Source organism: Phoenix dactylifera, chromosome 4 (assembly GCF_051530095.1).
Source record: "Phoenix dactylifera cultivar Ajwa chromosome 4, Ajwa_hap1_PhDact_Kaust_v1.1, whole genome shotgun sequence".
Lineage (NCBI taxonomy): Eukaryota > Viridiplantae > Streptophyta > Magnoliopsida > Arecales > Arecaceae > Phoenix > Phoenix dactylifera.
The window spans coordinates 53728047-53752197 of NC_143193.1; the positions used below are offsets into that span (position 1 = coordinate 53728047).

At 39.1% G+C, this 24151-nt stretch overlaps 4 protein-coding genes and 1 non-coding gene across 8 annotated transcripts; 3 read left to right on the forward strand and 2 right to left on the reverse strand.

Annotated features, from left to right (window-relative positions):
• Positions 1-485: 485 nt before the first annotated feature.
• Positions 486-839, reverse strand: LOC149767841 (auxin-responsive protein SAUR50-like). The gene has a single exon (XM_089930414.1). The coding sequence runs from the start codon at positions 837-839 to the stop codon at positions 486-488; it is 354 nt and encodes a 117-aa protein (XP_089786540.1).
• A 1414-nt stretch (positions 840-2253) lies between these two features.
• Positions 2254-6048, reverse strand: LOC103705595 (Polynucleotidyl transferase, ribonuclease H-like superfamily protein). 3 transcript variants are annotated; one of them, XM_089930293.1, is made up of 9 exons: positions 5836-6048; positions 5643-5714; positions 5351-5452; positions 4155-4278; positions 3983-4070; positions 3728-3865; positions 3009-3096; positions 2799-2919; positions 2254-2577 (listed from the first exon to the last, which is right to left on the reverse strand). In XM_089930293.1, the coding sequence occupies exons 1-9, from the start codon at positions 5915-5917 to the stop codon at positions 2400-2402; spliced, it is 993 nt and encodes a 330-aa protein (XP_089786419.1). In that variant the 5' UTR covers positions 5918-6048; the 3' UTR covers positions 2254-2399. The 3 variants fall into 3 exon arrangements, with proteins under 3 accessions (XP_089786419.1, XP_008787589.3, XP_089786420.1); XM_008789367.6 differs by lacking the exon at positions 5351-5452; XM_089930294.1 differs by lacking the exons at positions 2254-2577; positions 2799-2919; positions 3009-3096 and adding an exon at positions 3186-3471.
• A 3111-nt stretch (positions 6049-9159) lies between these two features.
• TRNAP-CGG (transfer RNA proline (anticodon CGG)) lies at positions 9160-9231 on the forward strand. The gene has a single exon. It is a non-coding gene; the product is annotated as a tRNA-Pro (tRNA).
• Positions 9232-12081: 2850 nt separating this feature from the next.
• LOC103705605 (rho GTPase-activating protein 5-like) lies at positions 12082-18095 on the forward strand. 2 transcript variants are annotated; one of them, XM_017843111.5, is made up of 6 exons: positions 12082-12993; positions 15775-15895; positions 15999-16118; positions 16877-17107; positions 17291-17642; positions 17731-18095. In XM_017843111.5, coding segments are annotated over exons 1-6 (1242 nt in total). In that variant the 5' UTR covers positions 12082-12577; the 3' UTR covers positions 17733-18095. The 2 variants fall into 2 exon arrangements, with proteins under 2 accessions (XP_017698600.3, XP_008787611.3); XM_008789389.5 differs by having other exon boundaries at positions 12085-12993; positions 17291-18095.
• A 1347-nt stretch (positions 18096-19442) lies between these two features.
• Positions 19443-20484, forward strand: LOC108511306 (uncharacterized). The gene has a single exon (XM_017842722.5). The coding sequence runs from the start codon at positions 19615-19617 to the stop codon at positions 20338-20340; it is 726 nt and encodes a 241-aa protein (XP_017698211.2). The 5' UTR covers positions 19443-19614; the 3' UTR covers positions 20341-20484.
• Positions 20485-24151: the final 3667 nt, after the last annotated feature.

Genomic DNA, 24151 nt, shown 5'->3' on the forward strand with positions numbered 1-24151 from the left:
TAAAGGAACTCATATTTGTTTTACTCTTTTAGATAGAAATCCACATGAAGAATCATGAAATCCATTTCAGCTATTACACAGAATCATGCTGATGATTAAAAAAGAAAAAATCACTCACAAAATGAACTTAGAAGCAAATGAATGGAATTCACTCGCAGAAGAAGAGTGGGATTTTCCCTTACAGATCTGAAAGAGGGCTGGTTTGTATAGCTGCAGTTGTTCAAACGAATTACAAGAACTTTCTTTGCTTTTAAAACTAAATAAGCACCATGCTGATTATATTTTCTTTTTCATTTCTTTCTTTGATAAAGCATATCTTCTGCTTATGCAAAACAAGATGAGCATATTTCAATGCATCACAAAAACTAAAGACTATATACATGAAGCATACATCTTGCTCACCAGAAAAAGGAAAAAGGAATCTAATAATCAAAGAAAAAGGTCATAAGGCATGGAAAGGTCCGTGACCGAGTCGTTTGCACCAACTAAATGAGATCTTCCATCAATTTCTCAAGGTCAAACTGCCCATGAGAGCACTTCACAGCACTCACCACCTCCTGAAAGACTGAAACATTGCAAGGCAGCATCAACCCACTCCTCTGCTCGAAGCCATACTCCCTGTAAGCCCTCTCCAAGAGCATCCTAAAGAGTGGGTGCGAAAGAAAATCAGTTGGAATGACAAACCTCTGCCGCTCCTCTCCGACATAAACCGGTAGGCACCCAACCGAGATTGCATTCAGAGGAAGTTCCTCAGAACTCCTAAGCAACCATCGGTGGCGCAATGGCTCGAGACTCTCGAGCACCTTGGCTTTTTGAACCAACTTCATGAACGACACCATCTTCATCACAAAGAACAATGAGATCGAGCTGACAAAGAAGGAAGAGCTTTAAGGTACAACTCTGTGCTAATCCAGGATAATGGTTGGAATTCTTAGGATATGGGCAGCAGGTAAGATGGGTCATAGTATATATAGAAAGGACTGCACCTGGAATCATAGCTGTACGGCAAAGCAAAGGTTATGCCACTCCGTGCAATCGTTATATAAAATAACAGAAGAGGCTTGCCGTTTGGGACCCGAAATTTTTAATGTCTCATCCAGAATATTTTCATTTGAGTCCTATCCGTACAACACAAATATTGAACTAATGATAAGCATGTATACATGCTGTGTCTTGTGTGAAATGGGTGTGGCTGAACACCTGTGAATATTCGGTGAGGGCTGATATCTAATCAGACCCCACAGAATATCTCATCAGACCCCACAGCCACAAGATCATGGAATTGCAAGAAAATGATGAAATCACGAAAATGGAAGAAAACAAAACTCTGATAAATTAATACAACAGTCTAGCGATGAGAAGTTTTATCTCAGTATAGATTTAAGATAACAGATTTGAAACTCCTTTTCTGAAAATGTAGAAACGATCATGAAAACAACTAGTCAATCCAAGAAATGCCGTATGAACTACTTCTGAGGACCACAGATATTATTCTTAAATTCTCGATGAGGGGTGTGGGGAAGAGTCAAGAAATTTAACCTGGCAATAACCTGATTAACATATTGTTGTGTCTCTTTCTAATTGTCTCTACTAAGAAGAGGGAGGATGTTCTGGATATGGTGCCACAAAAGCTAATGACAACCTCTGGTTTGGACTGTTCTGTTTACGATATCAATCCTAGGCTATTCTTTATTCTTTATCAATTAACTTGCAACTCAACCTATTCCCCTTTCCCCACAAAAGCAAGATAAGACTTCCTCTCACTGAAACAACTGCAACTTTGAACAATTCTTTTCCACCCAATTTACAACAGACCTGTTAACTTCCAAAATTCTTCCTCAAACAATGAGTGGGACTGAAAAACTCCTACAGTAGTTCAATGGAGATCAATGGATTTATATTTTTGCAGCAGAAGAAAGTGCAGATAAACAGACTAATGAGTCTTATAGGTCACTTAAAAGTATGGTGTAACAGTTACAGAACGTAGGATACATGGTCCAGCCATTGGAGTTAATGGGGGAAAAACTTTGTTTGGCACATTGAAGGCTAGCTAAGGTTCCATGTAGTGCCGTTGTTGTAAAAACATTATAATGATGTGATTTTAACAGTAACAATAAACTTCCATTAGAAGATTCCAGCCAAGAATTCATAGCTGAGAATTTACTTGGATTTCTTCATTTTGCAGATGTGTGTAATCATAGAAGTAATTAGTGTTAAAATGCATTCAGCAAGCTGTGCTTCTGTGCAAGAAAATTCCAACCTCAAACAAGAATTGAAAACTTGTTCATATAATATCTGCCAAACATGACATGGAATCTTGGATTACAATTACATTCGAAAGCCTAAGCCCAATTAAAGCCCAGATGTTAATGAGCCACAAGGCAGGGTCAACAGCATCGCTAGAAATTAGCAACCAACTCAAGTTTACGAGCCTGGAAGAACTTACAGCGACCCTTACCACTAGATTCAATATCCTCACTTTTCTTTTTATTTCTAGTGAAACCAACATTAGACAACTTCAACTGCCGCTTACCACCATTACTATTGGAGCCATCCTCCTCCAGCTTATCAGACTCCCTAGGCAACACAAGCATACCAAGTAAATCAATATATTTCAAAAGGGCACACAAGCATATCAAGTAAATCAAATATATTTCAAACGGGCACACAATAATGGACACCGTAAATCAGGAAAAAGGAACAAAAGCAATTACTTATTTCACACAAGACGCTTCAGCTTCTTCGATAAGTTGGAGTAATTTGAACTTAAATAGCTAGCCAGGTTCCAAAAAACTTACCAGATGACTTCAACTATATCCTTAAAGTAAGGGGTGCATGTCCCCCAACTGAAGCGAACCAATGTTGGAAACCCAAACACCGGGTGCATATGATGATCCAACCATGCTTTGGTCCCAGGATCTGCCCAAAGTACATCATGAGCTCAAAAGCTGGAAATGTTTAAGGTTACATGCATGAATTGGAAATCAGATAGTGCCAGCATGCTTTACCCCCTGGATATCCGGATCCAAAGTTCCTATGCATATTGTCAGCAGATTCATCAAGTATCCAGTCACGCAAGGCCCTATCTCTGGTCACCTATATGGAAAATGCTCAATGCTGCAAATATTAAGCTTTTACACCTATGATTCAAAGATTTAATATGCAGGAAATATTGCAGTGATGCAAATTGATTCAAAGCTTCATAGAAATTACTTCTCTGCTCCCTTCTTAATTTGTAACAACCCAGAAGTAGCTCTTCCTTCGCACACAAATGATCAAACGCCACGCCAGTGGTTCTGTTATATCTTTTATATTGATTTATCATGATTTTGTCAATGTCTTTTGGCAAAAAATTATGAACACACTTAGAGGCTCAATCCAACCTCTAGGAGAGAACCTTATTTTTGCAAATGATAAAAATTGGATAAGATGCCCTGCATTATTTGTGTCCCATGTAATATGCTGATGTACCTGTTACAACGGATATACAACCAGCTTAACACTGTAAGATGCATTTGTTTTACTTCATTACTGATCTCTTTCTTGTTGTTCCAAAGCCCAGGAACATTGAAAATAACAGTATCCTCTTTTGAGAATGGTACTTTACATGTCTGTGGCCCTTTGAAAATGAAGGTAATAACATGGTGACACTATTTTGTGGAGCTAAAATATTCTCAAGAATAACAAGAACTAATGACTGGGTAGAAAGCAAAAATAACAAAATTACCTTAGCAACAATGCTTGCTCCACTAACAACTGGATAGAGGCTATCAGCTTTTTTGGCAACCACGAAATTGACACCTGGAAATCTTTCAGACAATTTGATTCTATATTTTTCTGCATCTCCAACAGTATCCACGTAGACCTATGCTAGGAATTATGAAATATTCATAAAATGATAAGTAAGAGTAACAAGAATTGAGGGTGAGACACGATTAACATACCATCCATGTCAAGAATTTGAAATATACAGATACTTTACCTCGGTTAATAGAACACCCATGTTCAAAACCCTACTGACAAGACCAATAGCTGAATTATGAGAAATTTCATTAAGATTGATTTTTACCCTGTGATCAAGCAGCAACAGATATTTAGAACTAGAAGTCCACACTGTTAAAAAGGTACCTAAGATCTCAACATCATAAACTGACCTCTGTAGCATTTTGGCTGACAATTCCCTTGGATCTATGACATCAACTTCCCATCCTAAAGAACTATCAGCTTTTAATTTTTCAAACAATTCCTCCCTCTTTTCCTCTTTTAGAGTCTTTGAATCTGTATACAGTAAAGCAACACATGAATCATATAATGAAGTAGGCATTTCTATTTATGAATGAAGCAGTAGATTGTTTATTTTCTTGTTTCATCATTTCAGCAAAGTACAAGCCATGAATGCAGATGCATCTATGCTCATTTGTATGCAGTCATTTGCTTTGTCCCTCTTGTCCTAATGAATGTTGTAACAATTCAGGACCTCACCCAAAAAGGCTAGCTGGAAGGCATTATTTGGATTTCTTGATCTTGTATAAGTATCCAAGATCTACCCAGCGAATAACTGATGTGAGACTAAACACATGTCCATACAGGTCCTCACATACTCCCCCCATTTAAGCCCTAATATCCTCGTCGTGCTAAAGGTTCAAATCCATTCAAATCTAATCACAAACACCACGATCGACTCGTGGTCAGCCCCAATAAATCTATGTTGCAGTGTCCTCTAGTCCACACATATTATGAGCCAGGTCCGCTCTGATACCATTTGTAACAATTCAGAACCTCACCCAAAAAGGCTAGCCGAAAGGCATTATTTGGGTTTCTTAATTCTGTATAAATGCCCAAGATCTATCAGGCGAATAACCGATATGGGACTAAACACATGCCCGTACGAATCCTCACAAATGCTTGCATTGACTTATCGAGAAAGAAAATGTTGGGCATCAGAAGATCCATTCCTCGGTAAAGGAAGGAAGAAAAACCAAAGAATTATCAGATGGTTGGTTGGAAGGTGAGAAGACCAACAGACAAAAGCTGGAGAGCTTTTGAGAAAGTTAGCTAGGACCAAGAAAAAGATAGAGATTACATTATGATATGTATTTTCCTCAGATGATCAGCCAGATCAAGAACTGATTTTAGATGCTCATGGTTGTCTCGGTGGCTCCATCTGACCCCATCCTTGGTGGCTTCCATGTTTACAAAGAAAGGATGATGTCATTTTTCATGTGTATGTTGCCCTTTATCCTGAAATAGGAAGATAGTGTTCCTAGTTTTGGATGTATCTCATTTCTTTGTGTTGAAACCAAATTTCTGATTTATATGGAGACGAGAATGTAGGTGAGGAGGGAAGTACTTTGCTTAATTTCTTCCGGCAGAGATAAATTGTTGAGCTTAACAACAAACTTCACAGTATCCATGCAAATACTTCCATATATGCAACCAAGAAGCAAATTTACTATAAAACAAAAACACAAGCAGGAGTCAAAATTCAAAAAAAAAAATCCACCCTTTACATAAAATTTAATCATATAAAACTGTTGTTTTTCATGCAAAGTTGACTCCTTTTATATAACTACGCGAACTCAAATTGGCAGTAGGAACAGTACATCTAATGGGAATGAGGAGCAGGGCAAATGGTCGCAGACCTGCGAAGTTAAGGGAAGCCAGGGTCTTCTGGAAAGATCGAGCGCAGTACAAGCATCCATACACCATAGGACCTAAAATCCATCAGAATAAGAAGAGAAATCACTGCGCCTACATCAAAAAATCCAACAAAACCTAGAAATTGGGGAGAAAAGGAAAAGAGACACGGATAGAGAGGGATGGTGGAAGAGAAACCAAGAACAGGGCCTCTCCCAGCTTCGTCGATGCCCATGATGCAAGGCTCCGATGCCCATTCCGGCAATGGAGATGAACCCATCTCGAATCGAGACCCCAGAGATTCGATTTCCGCAAGATTTCACCCCGAAAAACCCTAATAGTTCCCGCCGAAAGAGAGGGGGAACCGAGACAAAGCCAATGCCCGAGGCCCAACCATCGCGGCCTCTGGTTCGGGTTGCATCTTTCGCGCGGAAGAATGATTAATCTTCTTTCGCGACGGTGGCTGTTGGATCGCGCCTCGTACACATCTCAAAGCACTCCGAATCCTTCATCCATCTGCACAGTTCCCGAAGCGACCATCTCGAGATCAACCAAAAAGTTATGCGATAGCATTACATAGGTCATTGCGTTACTGACATGATTCAGTATACCATTATTACCATACATGCACTCACATCTAATTTGTAGAACAAAAATCATACGGGCAGAACTTTTTTTTGCTGCATTTTTTTTGTCCACTTAGAAAAAAAAAACCTAAAAATTAAATAAATAAACATAGAACTTCTCTTGCTTGAATGATTTTTTGTTCTCGGATATACTAAATATTATTTGCTTGTGTAGTTATAATAGTGTCGGTTCATGACCTACCAATTTATTTGCAGGCTCGATTTGCCCAATCAAGCCCATCGGATTAGTTTTAACAAAATCAAATAAAAACAAAAAGCAAAATCCAACCATTGCTATTAATAAAAAATGCCAAATAAAAAATAAAATTTTTAAAGAAATATTTTTTTTTTAGAAAACAATTTTGACCTTTTATATTACATCCAGAGATGCTCTAAAAGGCATCTTTAAAGAAATGAACTGCTTTACAAATTATTACAGCAGAGGATGATTACAGCAAAGTATCCTTCCTCCCCATCCGGCCTCTGTTTTCAAATGTGTGGAAAGCCATTAATTTGTAGCTTAACATAGTTTTGACATCTATAAAAATGAGAAGGTTTATATCAAATTATTACATTGATATCTAATTTGAACTTTATATGTCTAGTTGAAAAAATCTAAATAATAACAGCGAGATCAGCTCCAAATCGGTGGTGGAGCATTTGGCTCACTTAAGTACCAGCTTTTCTTAGGCACATAAGTCTTTTTGACAAGCTTTTCTTAGACACCATTATTCAATAGATGATTTCACTAGATATCGTTCAATTTTATCCTAAGTGCAATATTAAGCTAGCTCCTATGAATTAACTAATTTTTGAATTTCCGTTTGAATGGAATCTGAAAATTACTCCGTGAGGAGTCCAAATGGAGGTATTAATAAACCTCTTGGAGGTTAGACAATCTAATATTTTACTTGAAAATTTAAGCGCTAAAGTGAAGCTAACATAAATATGTAACAGCTAAAATATAAGAATTTGCAATTATGCAGCAAATGTATAATAAATATTGCAATTTAAAATCTAGTGCTAACAGTATATAAACTTTCCTAGATTATTAGTCTAGATGCACAAATATAATTGATAAATCAAGAATTAAATATTTCTAATATTCAAAAATAGTAAATAAGAAGAATAAATTAGCAAATAATTAACTTGATAATAGAATAATAAAATAAAGAAAGAGAGAGAAGATGGCCCGTGGATCAAAGCACACTGACGCATTGTCCCAAAAAAGTTTATGCCTCCCACGCACAGTTCTGCTAGCACAGATCTTCTAGAGATATGACAACCTAATATAGAACCACGTCTTCTTCGTCAATGCGCCTCCAGAGAAGAAAGAAGAGCACGTTCACGCTTGTAAATAGCTCAAAAGAAAATTAAAAAAATTATGAGGAGAAGAAAAAATTTCTTTATTTCTTTTCTCTCCAATGATCCCTAGAGCTCTTTTTATATAGGCTCTTGGAATAGGGAGAAGAAAAATTTTTCATTGTGTTTGAAATGATCCCTAAAGCCCTTTATATAGGCTCAGGAACATCAAAAGAAGCAGACTCTACTCCCGCATATTAATGACGTATCTTTCTGTGCTTCTTTGATCCTGCGGCTAGTTGCATCTTGATCGCCCATGCTTCTTTCTTTCTTTAGGGGGCTTTTCCATACTTGCTCTTATGCATGAATGCATGATACTTGTTATAGCTTGCTTTCTTTTAGAAATTTTTTTATATTTGCTCCTTTGCTTGTGCGCGGATGCTTGCCACTCCCCCCCCCCCCCCCCCCCAAAAAAAAAAAAGAAAAATATTGGAGCCTTTACCTCTCTACAAAGTTTGACTGCATGATTGACTCTTGTTCCACGTGATATTCTTGGGGGAGATATATAAGAAGGTTCATGAAAAACTAAACTGCAATCACAATGCTTACAACATATTGCACTTACAATGTATTTATTTCTTTTCATATTTAAGGGACCTAACCTACTCGTGCAAAGAATCTACCATGCATCACCAAAGATCATGCTACATAATAATAATAAAAAAACACTCAAATAAACATGTTTTGAGGTCTAAGCTGCCAGAAATTATTTTTACTATAGAAAAATTAAGTATTGCCGACGCTTTTTATTGCCTATACCGACGTCAACAATATGAGCATGGCAACAAAATCTGTCGACGCCCATAAAAAGCGTCGATAAATATGAGCCAAAGCATGCGACCTTTCACCATAAGTACAGGTACCCTATCTCGTGGGTTTCTTGCGATAGTAGGCCACTAGCGTAGCATTTTTGTTCATCTAGTCATATGAGAAGGCAAAAGATCACCACCTCCGCACGGAAAAGCTACAAGAAGTAAATAGCTTTTCCCTTTGTGGTCTCCTCCCCGTCACGTCCATATTTTCCCGTGCAACTGTAGCTATCATGCGGCATGTTTCCCCTCTCATGGGATTGCTTGGGCTAAACTCGGTTGTCTCCTTGTCATTGGTTCAATTAGTTGAGGTGCAGCTCAATTCAACCACCAGCGAAAAGTATGCTTCTATTCATGGACACCAACCACGCCAACAGCCCCGGTGTCCGGTTAGGCCAAGCAGTGCGCTCGGTCCCCTGGCCCTTTGGACAAAGATCACGCAACCATATCTTATTCTCTATGGTGGAGGCATCGCATGCAATTCTAGATGGCATTTTTTGCATGGATGGATAACCACGGAATAGTTCTGGGGGGTCCAAACTTCAAACCATTACATCACCGCAAAACTATGATTACCACCTTATGATTTTCAGATTGCAAGCAAAGTCCGGCTCTCCTTTTGTCGAGCACCAAATGCACGTGGCGGATAGTTTAACACTGGTGGTGGTGGGTGAGAAAGCCACTTTTTTTGTTTATGTGAACACGATAATAAATTTTTATGAGAAGGGCGTTTGGTCTAGTGGTATGATTCTCGCTTCGGGTGCGAGAGGTCGCGAGTTCGATTCTCGCAACGCCCCTGTCGCTTTATTTTTTTGCTAAAAAAATAGCCTGACTGATGGGTAGCTCTTAATTTTTTTAGCACAAATAAATAGCATCAGCGCTCTCTCTTCCCATTCTTTTTTTTTTTTTTTTTTTTTTTTTTTTTTTTTTTTTAATTATTATTTTTACAACAGTTGCTCATATCATTCATTAAGTGCAACCAATAGGATCAAGTAAAAAATAAAAAAAAATACAGAAATGCCTCCTGACAAGCGAAAAAACCTCTTCTAAATGCTGGACAGCAAAAAAGGCGATCCAATTAGCTGCCATATTCGTACTGAATGGTGCTGCAATTTTTTACCATTCGAAGTAAGTCACAAAGTAGCGGGTTTTCATCCCCTTCCGTCTCCTCTTCCCACCTCGTAGCTTCTCGATCACCGAGGTTAAGTCTTCTTCGAAAATTCTTGCTCCATCTCCAAAACTTCTCTAGCATAGGCGGTGAAAGCTCTTTATTTTTTTGGGGGTTAAAAATTTTTTTTGGCTAAAAAAAAATAAATAAATAGCATGACTGATGAAAGCTCTTTAATTTTGGGGGGGTTGTTTCTTGAGAATTTCCGCTTTGCCCTTCAGTCGTGAACCAATTCCTCTCTGCCCGCCCTCTAGTTTTGAAATTTGAATCTGTTAGCCCGTGGTCATGTAAGCTGCGACAACCCTTTTTTAGCACTTTATTTTCTTTGGTTTTTGCACCAGCCAGCAAGACTCTTTCTCTGCAAAAGAGGAAGAAATGTGGGGATTTGCTTTTCCCGATTCCTCAATCTTGGAGTTTTTTTTTTTTTTTTTGGGTAAGATCAATCTTGGAGTTCAAGAGCAAATCAAAAAACAATTGTAACAGTTTGAAAACCTTAGTGCAATGTTGATATCCTCTGGGAAGCAATATGCAAACAAACTATGTGAGTACTGGTAGATTATTCATGACTAAGGTTGGTGTTATTTGGTCTCTAAAGAAGTTTCGACGGTCTCAGTAAACCCTAAACCAGATGGAGGTTAGCCCTTCGTTGTGAAGCATTGTTCGGCATGTAGCTATGGTGCATCGATCTAGATGACCTAACACATGAATCAACCTGTATTATTAAATACCATAGCTTCACATCGCTCATGCAGCATCTTCATGCACCCTATGCTTGTCGACTGTAGATTGCATTTGATTTATCCATCTAGGGTCTAAATAATCCAATAGGCATCGACAAGTGACAATTAAATGGGAGACTCTAAAAAGGGATAGGTCACCTGTGGACATGTAATTTGGTCACTACAAATTAAAGTTCATGAAAAACATGTCTAGAAAATAATGTATATTAAGCTATACAAGATAAATTTTGTAACATCCATGCCGAACAAATTGAAATTTGCTAGTAGGTTATATCAAACCATGGCTGAACTAAGACATGAAACATAAACAACAATAAAATTAGAACAACTGTCTTTCATGGGATAATACAATTGACCCAAAATTTTGGATAAATTGTTGCCTGGTACTTGGCTGTCTTTGATCCAAGCTTACCTACCATGGACCAAAGGAAGAATGTCCCTTGTAAGGAATGCCGTCCCTTGCGCAAGCTTCAGGAAGGTTCCTCTTCTTTAATCTCGGCGTCCATCCATCTCGTTTGTGGGATCGTGGGGCTTCTCGTTGAGACCAAATCTATCGTCCCTCTTTATTCAACTGCTGCTGGGCCCCGCCATCCTCTGTTTTTTTTTTGATACAACCGCCATCCTTCTTCCTCACAAGTGCACTTCCAAAATAACTAATTGAAGGCACCTGTCTTGCATGTGATAATAAAACCCTTATCAACGCGCTGCCAGATCTCATCCATGTAACAGAGAGACAAATGGCCCAATATTTAAATTCTCACCAAGCAGGGGCACTCTGGAACCCACATACAGATGTTTCAAGCTCTCGGGATTTTTTTTTTAATATAAAAGGAGGTAAAAAAAACCACCCGATTTTTATTGAAAATTAATCATATTTACAATAGAGATGGGAAGCAGAGATGAGTTACATTGCCAATGAAGAAGAGAAATAGATGTGAGAAAAAAAAAGAAAGCTAAATGGCTCCAAGCAGATTGTCTGATGATTAAAATAGGAAATGTTGATGTACGTAAAGAGAAACAGTGGAGGAAAGAACCTCTCAAGGTCTTTATATGTTAACCTAGAGTCAGGGAATTCAAATCATACTCATGACATGAGCTTTCACCAATGCATTAGAATGAGTCTTGGTTCCAAGTATCTCAATGCTTTAGACCTGACATCTAATTTAACTTCCCGTTTTTTCACCACTCTCCCTCTCAGGCGTTTTCAGGCTTTAAAATTTGTCCAGCAAGGACATTTAAAGCAGCTAAAGTCTATGACATTTAATTTTCCTTTGTTTAAGCCAAACTAACTATCATATTCTGACCTTCAATCTTAAAACCCGGCATTGTTTGCAATCACATCTTATTATAACTCCAGACTTTTATGCTGCTTTGTCACCACTGGCATGACATAACTTTAAACCACAATGATGATGATGTTGATCTCCCTTTCAAACCCATCCTTCATCCCACATTTACATTCACTTGGATATATTTAAATTATACCATGGATGCTAATTTCATCTTAATCTTGAGCTAACCATAATAATCACTTTTATGTTATCATGTGGTCTTCTCTTCTATTCTATTAGTGAAGCTATGAACTCCAAAGCACCCAGGGTCGCACAAAGCAAACACCATCAGCATTAAAGAAGCCTGTCCTGGTCTCTAATCCCAAAAAAAAACTGTAGGGGCATTTCTGGAAACATAAACATTATAGAGTGCATCATTTAAAGTCTAGGACTAAGATAGGGAGGAGTCTTGATCAAGCAAGCAGCCAACCCTTCAATGACCATCACCACTTCCACTAATCTCCTCTTTCTCTCTTCTACGGTCTACACCCACCTCCACCACCTTTTGATTTTTTTTCTCTTTTTTCCCCATCTCTCTTCCCGATCTACCCCCAGAAAAAATTCTCAAATTTAAATACAAAGACGAAGGAAATCAAAGTCCCTCCAACCTCCGCATCTACTCCCCTCTCCGTCCCTTTTGCTTCTTCAAACCCCTGAAGCCAGCCAAGAAAGGGGGGCAAAAATTTTAAACCCTCCCGAAGTTATGATTCTCACGTCCCACCAGCAGTACGCAAATCCTTTCTTCAATCCAACTCCACTCCAAAAAAATTCAGCTAGTCTTCCCAAAATCTCCACCTCAGGGGAAGCCCCCATGTTCTAAAAATCCCTTTTTTTTTTTTTTCTTCCCCACTCTTCTTTGGCCCACCTTCACTAGACTTCCCATAGTACCCCTCCATCGCCAGCCATGACCGAGGTGCTTCGGTCCCCCTCCCACCTCCCTTCTTCTCCAAGCCGGCCTTCGCTTTCGTGCGACCCAAATGATAGCTCCCCGGGCCTTTTAAGCGGCGATGGGGTCGAGGTTGGGGAGGGCCCAGGGGCGGTGGTAGAGAGGAAGAGGGAGAGGCGGAGAAGAGGCGAAGAGGAGGTATCGGCGGCGGCGGAGGAGCAGCTGTCGGTGTTGACGTTGCTGCTGGCGGTGGTGAGGAAGTCGCTGCTTGGGTGCAAGACGGAGGGCGCGGAGGAGCTCCGGGGAGCCATGGAGATCGGGTGGCCCACCGAAGTGCGGCACGTCGCCCATGTCACCTTCGATCGATTCCATGGCTTCCTCGGCTTGCCTGTCGAGTTCGAGCCGGAGGTTCCCCGGCGAGCACCCAGTGCCAGGTCTATTATCGTCTTCTCTTGTTTTGATAATGTTGGATTGTTGCTAATTTCGGAGCTTTGAATTGAATTTGGTTTTTCTAAGATGAAATCTTTTTGAAACAAGGTGAAAGGTGGCTCCTTTTTTAGTTTCCTGTCGAATGCTGTTAGAAAAGGAATGTTTTTGCTTGCATTTATAACGGGATTTTCAATTATTGATCTAACGGAATTGATGTGTTGGGTTTTTGGTTCTGAATCAATATTTCAGGTCCATACTATTGGAGTTTAAATTGTTTAATGTTTACTTTGATTCTCTTTATGAAATAAATGACATCTCACCGTCTTTTGCATCACAAAAAAAAAAGGATCTCAAATACGAAACTTTATGTCGTGTGATGGGTGATTATAATTAAAGATTCGTAACATTTGTTTGTCTTGTTTGGAGACAGAATAGAGATATATGCTGCATCACTTCTAATAACACGTTTTTTACTTCATCACCTTGATCATCAATCCAAGTGTCACTAGTTCTCCAATCCACAAGGACTCCGTAACTAGCAATTTTTATCTAGCTGTTGCTTTTGTGTTTCTGAATCCTTCACCCTTTCATCAATCGGTCGTATAATTGCTATATATCTGTCATTACTGCAAACTCTTCCAATTCTGATCCATGCGATTTCAGATGATCACCTCCAATTTCTGGATTCATTAACACTGCTAGCCCCTGACCTTGTTTGTAGGGAATTGGTGGAGGTACTTATAGGGAATTGGTTGAAGTACTTCTAGTCGCTACATTAGTTTCTGCATTCTTTCAGTGTTCGGATAATATGTAAGGCCGCAAATAGTCATATTGCTCCATTTTAGATTTGGGGCTGGTTTTGAAGAATCGAAGGGCTTGCTAATGGTCCTTATCAGTCTAAAGACCAACATCTGAACCTTCTTATGCGCTTGTCCAAGAATGTTTCTTACAGTGATCTCTCATGATCAGACAGTATGTACATCTCTTAAGCCTCACTTTCATCTCCTTGACTGCATGATGTGTGGTTCCCTAATAGAAGCATATAATCTACCACACTATGCCAACAAAGCTTTGCCTTAGGAAGTTCATTGATTTTCATCTATTGAATCATTCCATTTGAGTAATCATTAATTTCGGTAATCAAATCAAGGAATGCAATGGATACTGTTGTCTTCATAAATTCTTCAGTAATCGTGTATCCTTGTGTGTAATACCAGCTTACAAATACTGTCCTGGGTGTTGATCTTTGCTGAGAGCTAGATGTTGCCTTCACCTCCTGGTGTTTAATTGCACATGCATCTCTAATAAACCATTAATTTTGGTGCGAAATGTTCCCATGGGAAGGATTGAAGAATAGTTGATCCTGTTGGGATCGAACGGACAGATGATATTTCTGAAAAATAAGGGATTCTCATTAACAAGGGGATGATACTACAACTAACAATTAATTGACGGTTACTTGAACCTGGAAGCGAGTTTTGGTTTCTGTCTCCTTGCAGGAAAAGCTGAAGAAATAATTTATTTTATGGTGACTGGAGTGACATTTAAAGGAATCATATGCTAAATATGAGGACTTCTAATTGTTGAACAGAACCTGATTGAAATTGATGATAAATTCATCCTAGAAGTCAATTTTGGTGGAATGTTTGAAAGGAAATATAATCCAGAGTACAGAAGACAGAAAGATAAATGCCAATAAAACAGTGTTGGTGGATGTGTACCTACCAACATGTGCAGGAGGCATCACATACAGTCTGTTAAAGTCTTCACCTTTGACTCAGACCTTGAAAAAGAGACAAACCCTTGATATTATATTCAACATTCCATTGTTACTCTCATACCAAGGGTGGGAGACCTTGATATCTAAGCTAACGAACTATCATGACTCAGACTGACATGACCAGTTGAAAAGTCACATGGTGACTTTAAAATTAATTGTAATACTCTTGCTTTAGGCAACTTTAAAAAAAACATCAAGACAACTTTGTATCACATGATCAGACCATCCAAAAAAGTTGAATACGGCAATATTTAGACATATATTTTTTTCCAGTGCTATTTCACTTCCTCTTTTACTTGCTCTACTCATTACTGCTGAAGAGGGAATCCACAAACAATAGTATAAAGTAGGCCTTCTCCTTTTCATTCGTTAGATTATGTGGATCATGCTTCACCATCAATTCATATGCTATTCAAATCTTGAAAATGGAAATAAATATAAATCCCATTTCATCTCTCTATATGTAATAATATGCTTATAACTGCAAGTATGCATATTTGAATGTTCTCTTTTAACAGACACTCAGTGACCATACTCATATCTTAGAGATGTTCATGTTAGTGCATATCTGGTTTGGTTAACCATAACTGAAACTACCATAATCCAAAATCAACAAGCTTTATTCTGCACAGCTCAATCAGGTTTATACATCTTAATTTGCCACTTATAATTCTCTATCAGCACATTTTGATGCTGCTTAGGTCTAATCTTTTTTTTTTCTTTTTCCATTATAAGTTTTTCTGCTATCTATGAAGGTTTCTGGATACAAGTCAACATCTGTGATGCCCTAAGCTGCTTCTGCTTTGCTGTATAGCCACATTTCTTATAATGCGTCATCCAGCATCTAGATCTAATCACTGTTAACATAGTCATTTTGTCATACATACATACATGCATGCATGAATGCATGCATACATATGTTTTTTTTTTAATTCTCTTGTTGGTGGACTTAGTTTTCTCCATGCATTGTAAGAGAATTTAAGACTACATCCAATTCCTAGTGCAGTGTAACTGTGTTTGGTGTCTCTACCGAGTCGATGCAATGTTCCTTTGACTCTAGAGGGAATAGTGTTCCAACAATACTCTTGCTAATGCAAAGACGTCTTTACGAGCAAGGCGGCCTTCGGGTATGCTTTCGAGTGATGCTAAATACATGCTTCTGACTGATGCTAAATACATTATGTTTTGATTTATAATGCCTGACACTTGATTCCCAATCTAATTGAACAGGCTGAAGGCATTTTCAGAATTAATGCAGAAAATAGCCAAGAGGAGTATGTCAGAGACCAGCTAAATCATGGAATTGTACCAGATGGTATTGATGTGCACTGCGTGGCAGGTTTAATCAAGGTAATAGATGTGCAAAAAGGTGCACTAATTTAGATTGATGTTGAATTTGCTACTATCTTAGGATAGTCCACCTACAGCAAGCAGCTTGCGCTTCTAATCAGGGGTAGCCAAAGTAACAAATGCGAGGCCGAAGAAGGTTCTCATCTGCTGGCATATAAGTTTCGGCTTAGTCACTCTAATCCCCCCCTGCCCTGCATGAATAATGCTGGACAAGCCTGCAAACCTCTTGGTGATGAGGATGATATCTAACATTGTCTTCTGTTTTTCAATGTTGGATTAACATTTGTTTTCTACTGCTCTTATGAATGCATAGTGTGCTATCTAACATTGTCTTCTGTTTTTCAATGTTGGATTAACATCTGTCTTCTTTTATCGACTGATGGGTTTCATTTACTAACAAATAAATGTGATGGTTATAAACCACGTAGAATTGGTAATTTTAAGTAGCCAAAATATTTTTCTTTTTCCCCTTTCCTGCTTCAGGGATATGTAACTCTGGATGCAACAATATTATGATTTGTCTGTATACTATGCTGCACTTTCTTCTTTCTTTCTTTCTTTCTTTCTTTCTTTTTAATCTCACCATCTTATTACTTTACAATACTATTTCCTGGTGTATGAACTATTAAACTGAAAGGTTATACATTGCATACCTGGATTATTCTGATAATGTTTCTTTCAAGAAGTAAGACGATTTTCATCAGGGATTAAAATTGTTCTGCATGATGACATAATGCCATTTGCTGATGCTTCTGTAGGCCTGGTTTAGAGAACTGCCCGCTGGGGTGCTGGACTCTCTTTCACCTGAACAGGTGATCCAATGTCAAACAGAAGAAGATTGTGCTGAACTCGCAAGACTTCTACCACCAACAGAGGCCGCTCTGCTGGATTGGGCTATCAATTTGATGGCTGATGTTGTCCAAGAGGAACAGCAGAACAAGATGAATGCACGCAATGTTGCAATGGTATTTGCTCCAAACATGACCCAGGTAACATTTGGCTAACCCAACTTGCTGGGATCCTCCATTAACTTAGCAGTTGTTTATATTATACTAAATTAACTACTCTTCCTTTGTTTGGCCTAGTTTCATTTGTTAGCACTTTGTAATGCTTATTGCTCAGCTTACAGATGCATTAAAGGGTTTACTTCGGTCAATTTTTCATAACTGTAGATGGCAGATCCTTTAACTGCACTGATGTATGCGGTGCAAGTGATGAATTTTCTCAGAATGCTGATTTTAAAGACACTCAAGGAAAGACAGGAACCCACTTTAGAGGATGCTTCGATCCCCCATTTAGATCCGTCAGATGAAAATGGTCATCACAGCCCTCAGCTTCATCTGGAGAGTTGCAGTGAAGAAGCAACAGAGAAAGTTTTTGCTCCTGAAGAACCTGCTTTAGATAGCCCCACCCGTCTACCTGAAGAAAATTCCACCACAGATGAGGCAGCTGATACTTCTCAAACCTCTGACAACAATGCTGTCCCAGAAGGAATTGCAGTGCATTCCACCGAAGAACTCTTTTGTGAGACCCCAGCACGTACTGATGGTTCAACTATTGGCCCAGAAATTGCTGCTAATGGTTCTAATGCAGTTCGTGTAAATTCTCGTAGGAACAAGGCAGGGCGGTCAAGCAGTTTCAATCATAAGAAAGGAACAAGAAAAGCTAAAGGACACTCTGCCATTCGAGCAAACTTGCCAGCTGAGAAATCAAGAGGGGCCAGCATTGTGAGTCGTATAAATTCAAAGGTAGAGCGAGTAGAAGCATGGAGGTGAAAAATGTTAAATGAGTCTGTTTCATTACACGACTGACTCTTATTTGACTATAGTTTTGAGTCGAGGGATCATGAATTTGCTTTGAATGTTTTGGTTTCCGGTTGTTGTATGATTTTCCTGTCTTGACACAGTCTATGCTAACTGTTTCTGTTTTCTGAAACTTATGTTCGTGTGACTAAGATGTGCCTGTTTCTCTTGTAAATCTCATCGACTTTATTTCCTGAGACGATTGCCTGTTGTGTAGTATTTCAGCAGATGCTATGTGGCAATTCCATTTGATACTAATTGCATAGGTACAGAAAATGTCCAGCTTGTGCGATAACTCTTCATCCATCAAGCTTATGTCTGGATCATTAAAACATGTTAACTTATTCGGGTGAAAATCTAACCACTGCTGTTGTCCAGTCTCCACCCTGCTCATAGCACAAGTACGCAACTAATCAGGAAGAGTCATTTCTCTTCCATTTCATTTTTCTTTTCTTTTTCCTTGCAGAAAAACATTTCTCGAACATTTCATTTGGTGATTTTTCCTGATGTTAGTTTCATAAACGGATGCTATTGATTTCAATTCTTTGTCAGAGATGCCATCAGAAGATCACTCTGCGAAGCATAAGACCTATCTTGAAGGGGTGGTCCATCATTCTTCTGCATTTTTATTGCATCAAGAATAATCTCTTCTGTTTGGTAGTAACATTACCTGCAATTCTCAGAGGAATATTCTTATGCAGCTGTATATTTTCTTCTTTCTATCTGCATGAACCATGATTGACATATAATTGCCCTGGAAGATACAGGAATTGCTGCCGAATTCTATCGGCATCATCGATATCTGCTCCTTGGCTGTGTATCACTAGCTTGCTGCCATTCACAACCCAGTCATTGTTAATCTAGATAAGATTTTGCAGTGATATTAACATATCGAACTTACTGGCGTTGGATATAGAAGAACACATCTTTGTCTTCCTTAGAGATCCAACAATTTCGCCAATAAGATCTCACTTAAATCAAAGAGAATGCAATGCGGCGCCGCCAGATTACCCTTTCAAGTTCTTCATGCCATTAGCACGAGGAATTGAAAGGGTAACTGCGTGGTGCTATTAAAAGCACCATAGTAAAGTCTCCATGGAGTTGCAACAAGGATGACTTCGTATTGGGTTGTTACAAAATGATTGATGAATCTGACCAGGTCTTATTGTTTAAACTCAAATCTTTTACGGAAACGGTTAGTACAGAATCGACGTAAGATTATATCCGGGATTCACCCCCATCAACGTTAGCAGTCCAATCAGGGCCATGATCGTTATCCCAACAACACCACCACCAAAGTCGGAGCTTAACAACGACCTTAATGGATGCGATCTCCCCACGCTGAGAACTGATGCTATCTTTCATCACAGCCATTCACCAGGCCTCTGGCACATCAATCATGTTTGCACCGAAGCTGATAGCCATCTGATCTCCCAACCGACTCCACAAGGGACATCAATGAGGACTCCCATGCACCCATACTCGCCATCCTTTCAGGAGGGACGGTTATATAAGCGCCAAGCCATGGAGAAGTCTACGGAGGCCAAACTCCACGTCATCTAATCCACCGCCGTCCATCCTCAGAAAACCATCTCAACATCCTTCCGAACTTCCCCGTCTTCCTCCTCCAAATCTCCAACCAATCTCCTCCTCCTCCAAATCTCTTATATCTTCTTCGTTTTCACAACAAGATCATGGCTACCTTGGGTAGCTTGAGCTCTTTGTTTGAGAACCCGATGCCTGAGAACCCGACGCTGTTTGATTCTCTGTCATCATGGAACCAAACCAAGCCCAAGAAACCGGGCGAAAACTCGTCCTTCACGGAGATCTTCGGTGAGCTCCACTTCCAAGAGAAGCCTGCACCGACCTCCGAGGAAAAGAATGGCAGAAATGGCTGTACATGTGATCCCAAGAGCAATGGCGGCTTCTTGGTGAAGAATACCGAGTCCCTGCAGCTCTGCACCGAAGGGCTCGGCTCCGAGAGCTCGGGCGACGTCGATGACTTGATGAAGGAAGGTGGTGATGATTGGAGTGATCTTGGGAAAGAGAAGGACACGGAAAGGCAGTCGCCGCATGATGGTGTGGATGGCGGTTATTCAAGAAGCTTGTCACAGGTGCGGTCGAGGGGCGGTGGGGGGTTCCCACCGCCGATATCATCGATCGGGAAGAGTGGCAAGCCATGGATCTCCTTCAAATCTTATAGGGAGGACGGGAGGTTTGTTCTGAGAGAGATCAGGACCCCAACTCATGACTTCTTGCAAGCCTCTCGGGAAGACGGGCGGTTGAAGCTGCACATAGTCCACCCAGAAGAAGCCATTTCAGAAGGAGAAGAAGGAGAACGTGAAGAAGAAGCAGAAGAGGTAGAAGAAGAAGAAGAAGAAGAAGAGAAGAAAATAGCTGATGAAGGGCACGGCGATTAATAATAATAGGCTTTTTGCTAGTTTATGCCATTTCTGAGGAAAAGTTTTACTTTCATCTTTTCAAAGGAAAAAGAAAAAAAGAAATAAGCAAAAAACAAAAAAAATATCAAAAAAAATAACGAAGAGAAATTAGTCATGAGAAATAAGGGCTTTTACTCTTTCATGTATTTAAGTGAATAAATTATAGGTTCGGGTTCTTGCTTCTTAAGAGACATACAAAGCCTCAGGTTCGCATGGTGGTGAACAGCATGTCTGTAGAAGGTAAAATTGGTATAAGAGCTTCTCTGTTGGTCATGTGCAAAATTTACAGTTGTAAAAAATTCAGCATCTTATACATCACCTTGAAAACTATTTGATGCTAGTCATTCCTTAGTTTTACAAGCCTTCCTGATTAGATCGATGTACAAGTAATGTCATATGATCCTCATGCTATCACGAGTGCTGCTAATCTCTTAACTTCACATATTCACAGTTTCACACACACACACACAAAAAAAATCTCTAAATTTCACAATGATTGATATAATTTTTCTTTAGCCAAAACAATTTGAGAAGAAGAATGCAGCACGGTTAGAAGGCTATCTCTAATTTTCCACCTTGAAATAGCCTTCTAACTAGTGTTTTAAATCAGGTATTAATTTCTAGGAGGGTGGGGAATTAATTACCCCTAATTTGAAGATTTTAAGACCAGTCAACCGGGACTTTTTGTTATAGCGTGGTCTTTTGGAGGGTGGGGAATTAATTACCCCTTGGGGAAACTAATGTCCGGTCCATTCTTTGACCGGACTGTAATGTTTAATCCCTATTGACTGATTGTTTAACAATCAGTCCAGCCATATTTCAATACTTTATTATGAGACGAAAATACCCCCTAAGAATATTAAAATGCCCCTGTCCCTTTTGATATCCCATTCCCAGAAGAAGAAGAAGAAGAAAAAGGGGCAGCCGCCATCGACCACGGCCCGTCCCCGCCCGAGCTCCCTCCCGCGGCCGCCACCGGCCCCATCTCGCTCCCTCCCGAACCCCGTCCCGCGGCCCCGCCGTCTCGTGCCCCTTCCCCACCTAATCTCCCATTCTCGGAAGCAAAAGGAAAAGAAAAAGGCCTGGCCGTCGCCGGCCCCTGCTCGCCACCTCCCAAGCCCCCTACCGCGGCCTCGCCCCCTTCCGCGGCCGTCGCCGGCCCCTGCTCGTCCCCTCCCAAGCTCCCTTCCGCGGCCTCGCCCCCTCCCACGGCCCGCCCCCGCCCGAGCTCCCTCCCGCGGCTGCCGCTAGCCCCTGCTCGCCGCCTCTCGAGCCCCCTCCCACAACCGCGCCGCCATGAATGCCCCCACCCCCGACCCCGCCCCTTCACGAGCCCCCTCCTGCGGCCACGGCCCATCCTCCTCCTGCATCTGTCGCGGCCCGGCCTCTTTCTGGAGCCACCGGCCTCGCGGGAGGAGAGGTGTTCTCCGCCGCCGCCGACGGCGGCCCCGCCCCATCCCGCGGCCCCCTCCAACGGCCCGGCCCCCCTCCGGTGCCGCCGGCTCGCGGGAGAAGAAGAAAGAAGAAGAAGGAAAGAAGAGAAGAAAAAGAAAAAAAAAGAAAGAAAAAGAGAAAAAGAAAAATAAATAAATAAATAAATGCATAAATACATAAATAAATAAATAAATAAATATAAATAAACAAACAAATAAATAAATAAATAATATATTTTAATAGAATAAAATAATTATAAATAAAAAAGGAAAGGAAAGAAGAAGAAGAAAAAGAAGAAAAGGAAAAAAAAGAAAAGAAAGAAAAGAAAAAGGAAGAAAAGGAAAGAAAAAGAAGAAAAAGGAAAGAAAAGGAAAGAAAAGAAAAAAAGAAGAAGAAAAAGGAAACATAGTTTTCTGTTCCGTGCACACACTTAATTAACCCCGAAACATAATTTTCTATTCTGTGCACACAGTTTACCATTTTCTGCACACAGGTATGGTTTCTCTGCACACAGTTAAGTTAAGCAATCTGATTTTTGTAGAATGTTTCGAATCAATTACAATGATGTGGTAGATACTTAATATAGATTGTTCTTGTGAGCCAAGTCTTACCTTAGCATGGCACATAGTCGATTAAACTTGAAGCACACTTAACTAACGATGATACATACTTAATTAACCTCGAAATATAGTCTTCTATTCTGTGCACACAGTTTACTATTTTCTGCACATAGGTATGGTTTCTCTGCACACAGTTAAGTTAACCATGCTATATTACTTGTATACCAAGCTTACTAACCTAACTGTCACTCACTCATTATTTTCTTTTTTCTTTTTTTTCTTTTTTTTCTTTTTTTTCTTTTTTTGTCTTCTTTTCTTTCCTTCTCTTCTTTTTCTTTTCTTTTTATTCTTTTTCTTTCCTTTTCTTCCTTTTTTTTCTTTTCTTTTCTTGATATTGATAGATACAATGGAAGAAAAGACAAAAAAAAGAAGAAAAAGAAAAGAAAAAGAAGAAAAAAGAAAGAAAAAGAAGAGAAGGAAAGAAAAAGAAGGAAAGAAAAAAAAAGAAGAAAAAGGAAAGAAATAGAAGAGAAGGAAAGAAAAGAAGAAAAAGGAAAGAAAAAGAAGAAAAGAAAAGAAAAAGGAAGAAAAGGAAAGAAAAAGAAAGAAGGAAAGAAAAAGGAAGAAAAGGAAAGAAAAAGAAAGAAGGAAAGAAAAATAAGAGAAGGAAAGAAAAAGAAAAAAAGGAAAGGGAAACTTAATTGTATCCAGAGAATATTTAACTGCGTACAGATAGCACTTAACTGTGTGCATCACATGTTAAGTATTCTCTGTACAGAATTAAATCTTCTCTGCACACAGTTAAGTGTTCTCTGCATCACACAGTTAAGTGTGTACAGAGAATATTTAACTGTGTGCATCACACAGTTAGGTGTTCTCTATACACAATTAAATTTTCTCTGCACACACTTAAATCTTCTCTGCATACAGTTAAGTATTCTCTGCATCACACAATTAAGTGTATGCAGAGAAGACTTAATTGTATACAGATAACATTTAACTGTGTGCATCACACAGTTAGGTGTTCTCTATACACAATTAAATCTTCTATGCACATATTTAAATTTTCTCTGTACACAGTTAAGTATTATGTACATCGCACATTTAAGTTAAATATTTTCGGTATACAATTAAGTCTTCTCTGCACACACACTTAAATCTTCTCTGCACACAGTAACTGTTCTATGCATCACACATTTAAGTATTCTTTTTCTTTCTTTTTTTTCTTCTTTTATTGTTTTCTTTTTTTTCTTTTTTTTCCTTTTCTTCTTTTCCTTTCCTTTTTTTCTTTTTCTTTCCTTCTCTTCTTTTTCTTTCCTTTTTCTTTCCTTTTTCTTCTTCTTTTTTCTTTTCTTTTTTTTCCTTTTCTTATATATTTATTTATCTATTTATTCGTTCATCACATTTATATATATGTATTTATTTATTTATAAATTTATTTATTTATTTATTTTTCTTTTTTATTTTCTTCTTTTTCTTCTTTTTTTTTCTTTTTCTTCTTTTTTCTTTCTTTTCTTCTATTTTCCCCTCCCGTGAGGCCGGTGGCGCCAGAAGGGGGCCGGGCCGTGGCGGCCGCGGGAGGGGGTCCAGCCACAGCAGCTTTATTTATTTATAATTATTTTATGTCATTAAAATATATTTGTTTATTTATTTATTTATTCATTCATTCATTCATATATATATATATATTGATGCATTTATTTATTTATTTATTTTTCTTTTCTTTCTTTTTTCTCTTTTCTTTTCTTCTTTTTTTCTTTTTTTCTTTTCTTTTCTTCTTTTTATTTCTTTTTCTT

Bases quoted from the DNA above. Each gene is read 5' to 3' on its own strand.
- LOC149767841 (XM_089930414.1), bottom strand. From the start codon at position 839: ATGGTGTCGTTCATGAAGTTGGTTCAAAAAGCCAAGGTGCTCGAGAGT.
- LOC103705595 (XM_089930293.1), bottom strand. From the start codon at position 5,917: ATGGGTTCATCTCCATTGCCGGAATGGGCATCGGAGCCTTGCATCATG. The intron at 4,279-5,350 runs GTACTTCCCTCC...TACTGTATACAG, and splicing joins GCCGGAAGAAATTAAGCAAA to ATTCAAAGACTCTAAAAGAG. The intron at 4,071-4,154 runs GTCAGTTTATGA...GCTTGATCACAG, and splicing joins TCAGCCAAAATGCTACAGAG to GGTAAAAATCAATCTTAATG.
- LOC103705605 (XM_008789389.5), top strand. From the start codon at position 12,578: ATGACCGAGGTGCTTCGGTCCCCCTCCCACCTCCCTTCTTCTCCAAGC. The intron at 15,896-15,998 runs GTATGCTTTCGA...CTAATTGAACAG, and splicing joins ACGAGCAAGGCGGCCTTCGG to GCTGAAGGCATTTTCAGAAT. The intron at 16,119-16,876 runs GTAATAGATGTG...ATGCTTCTGTAG, and splicing joins GCGTGGCAGGTTTAATCAAG to GCCTGGTTTAGAGAACTGCC.
- LOC108511306 (XM_017842722.5), top strand. From the start codon at position 19,615: ATGGCTACCTTGGGTAGCTTGAGCTCTTTGTTTGAGAACCCGATGCCT.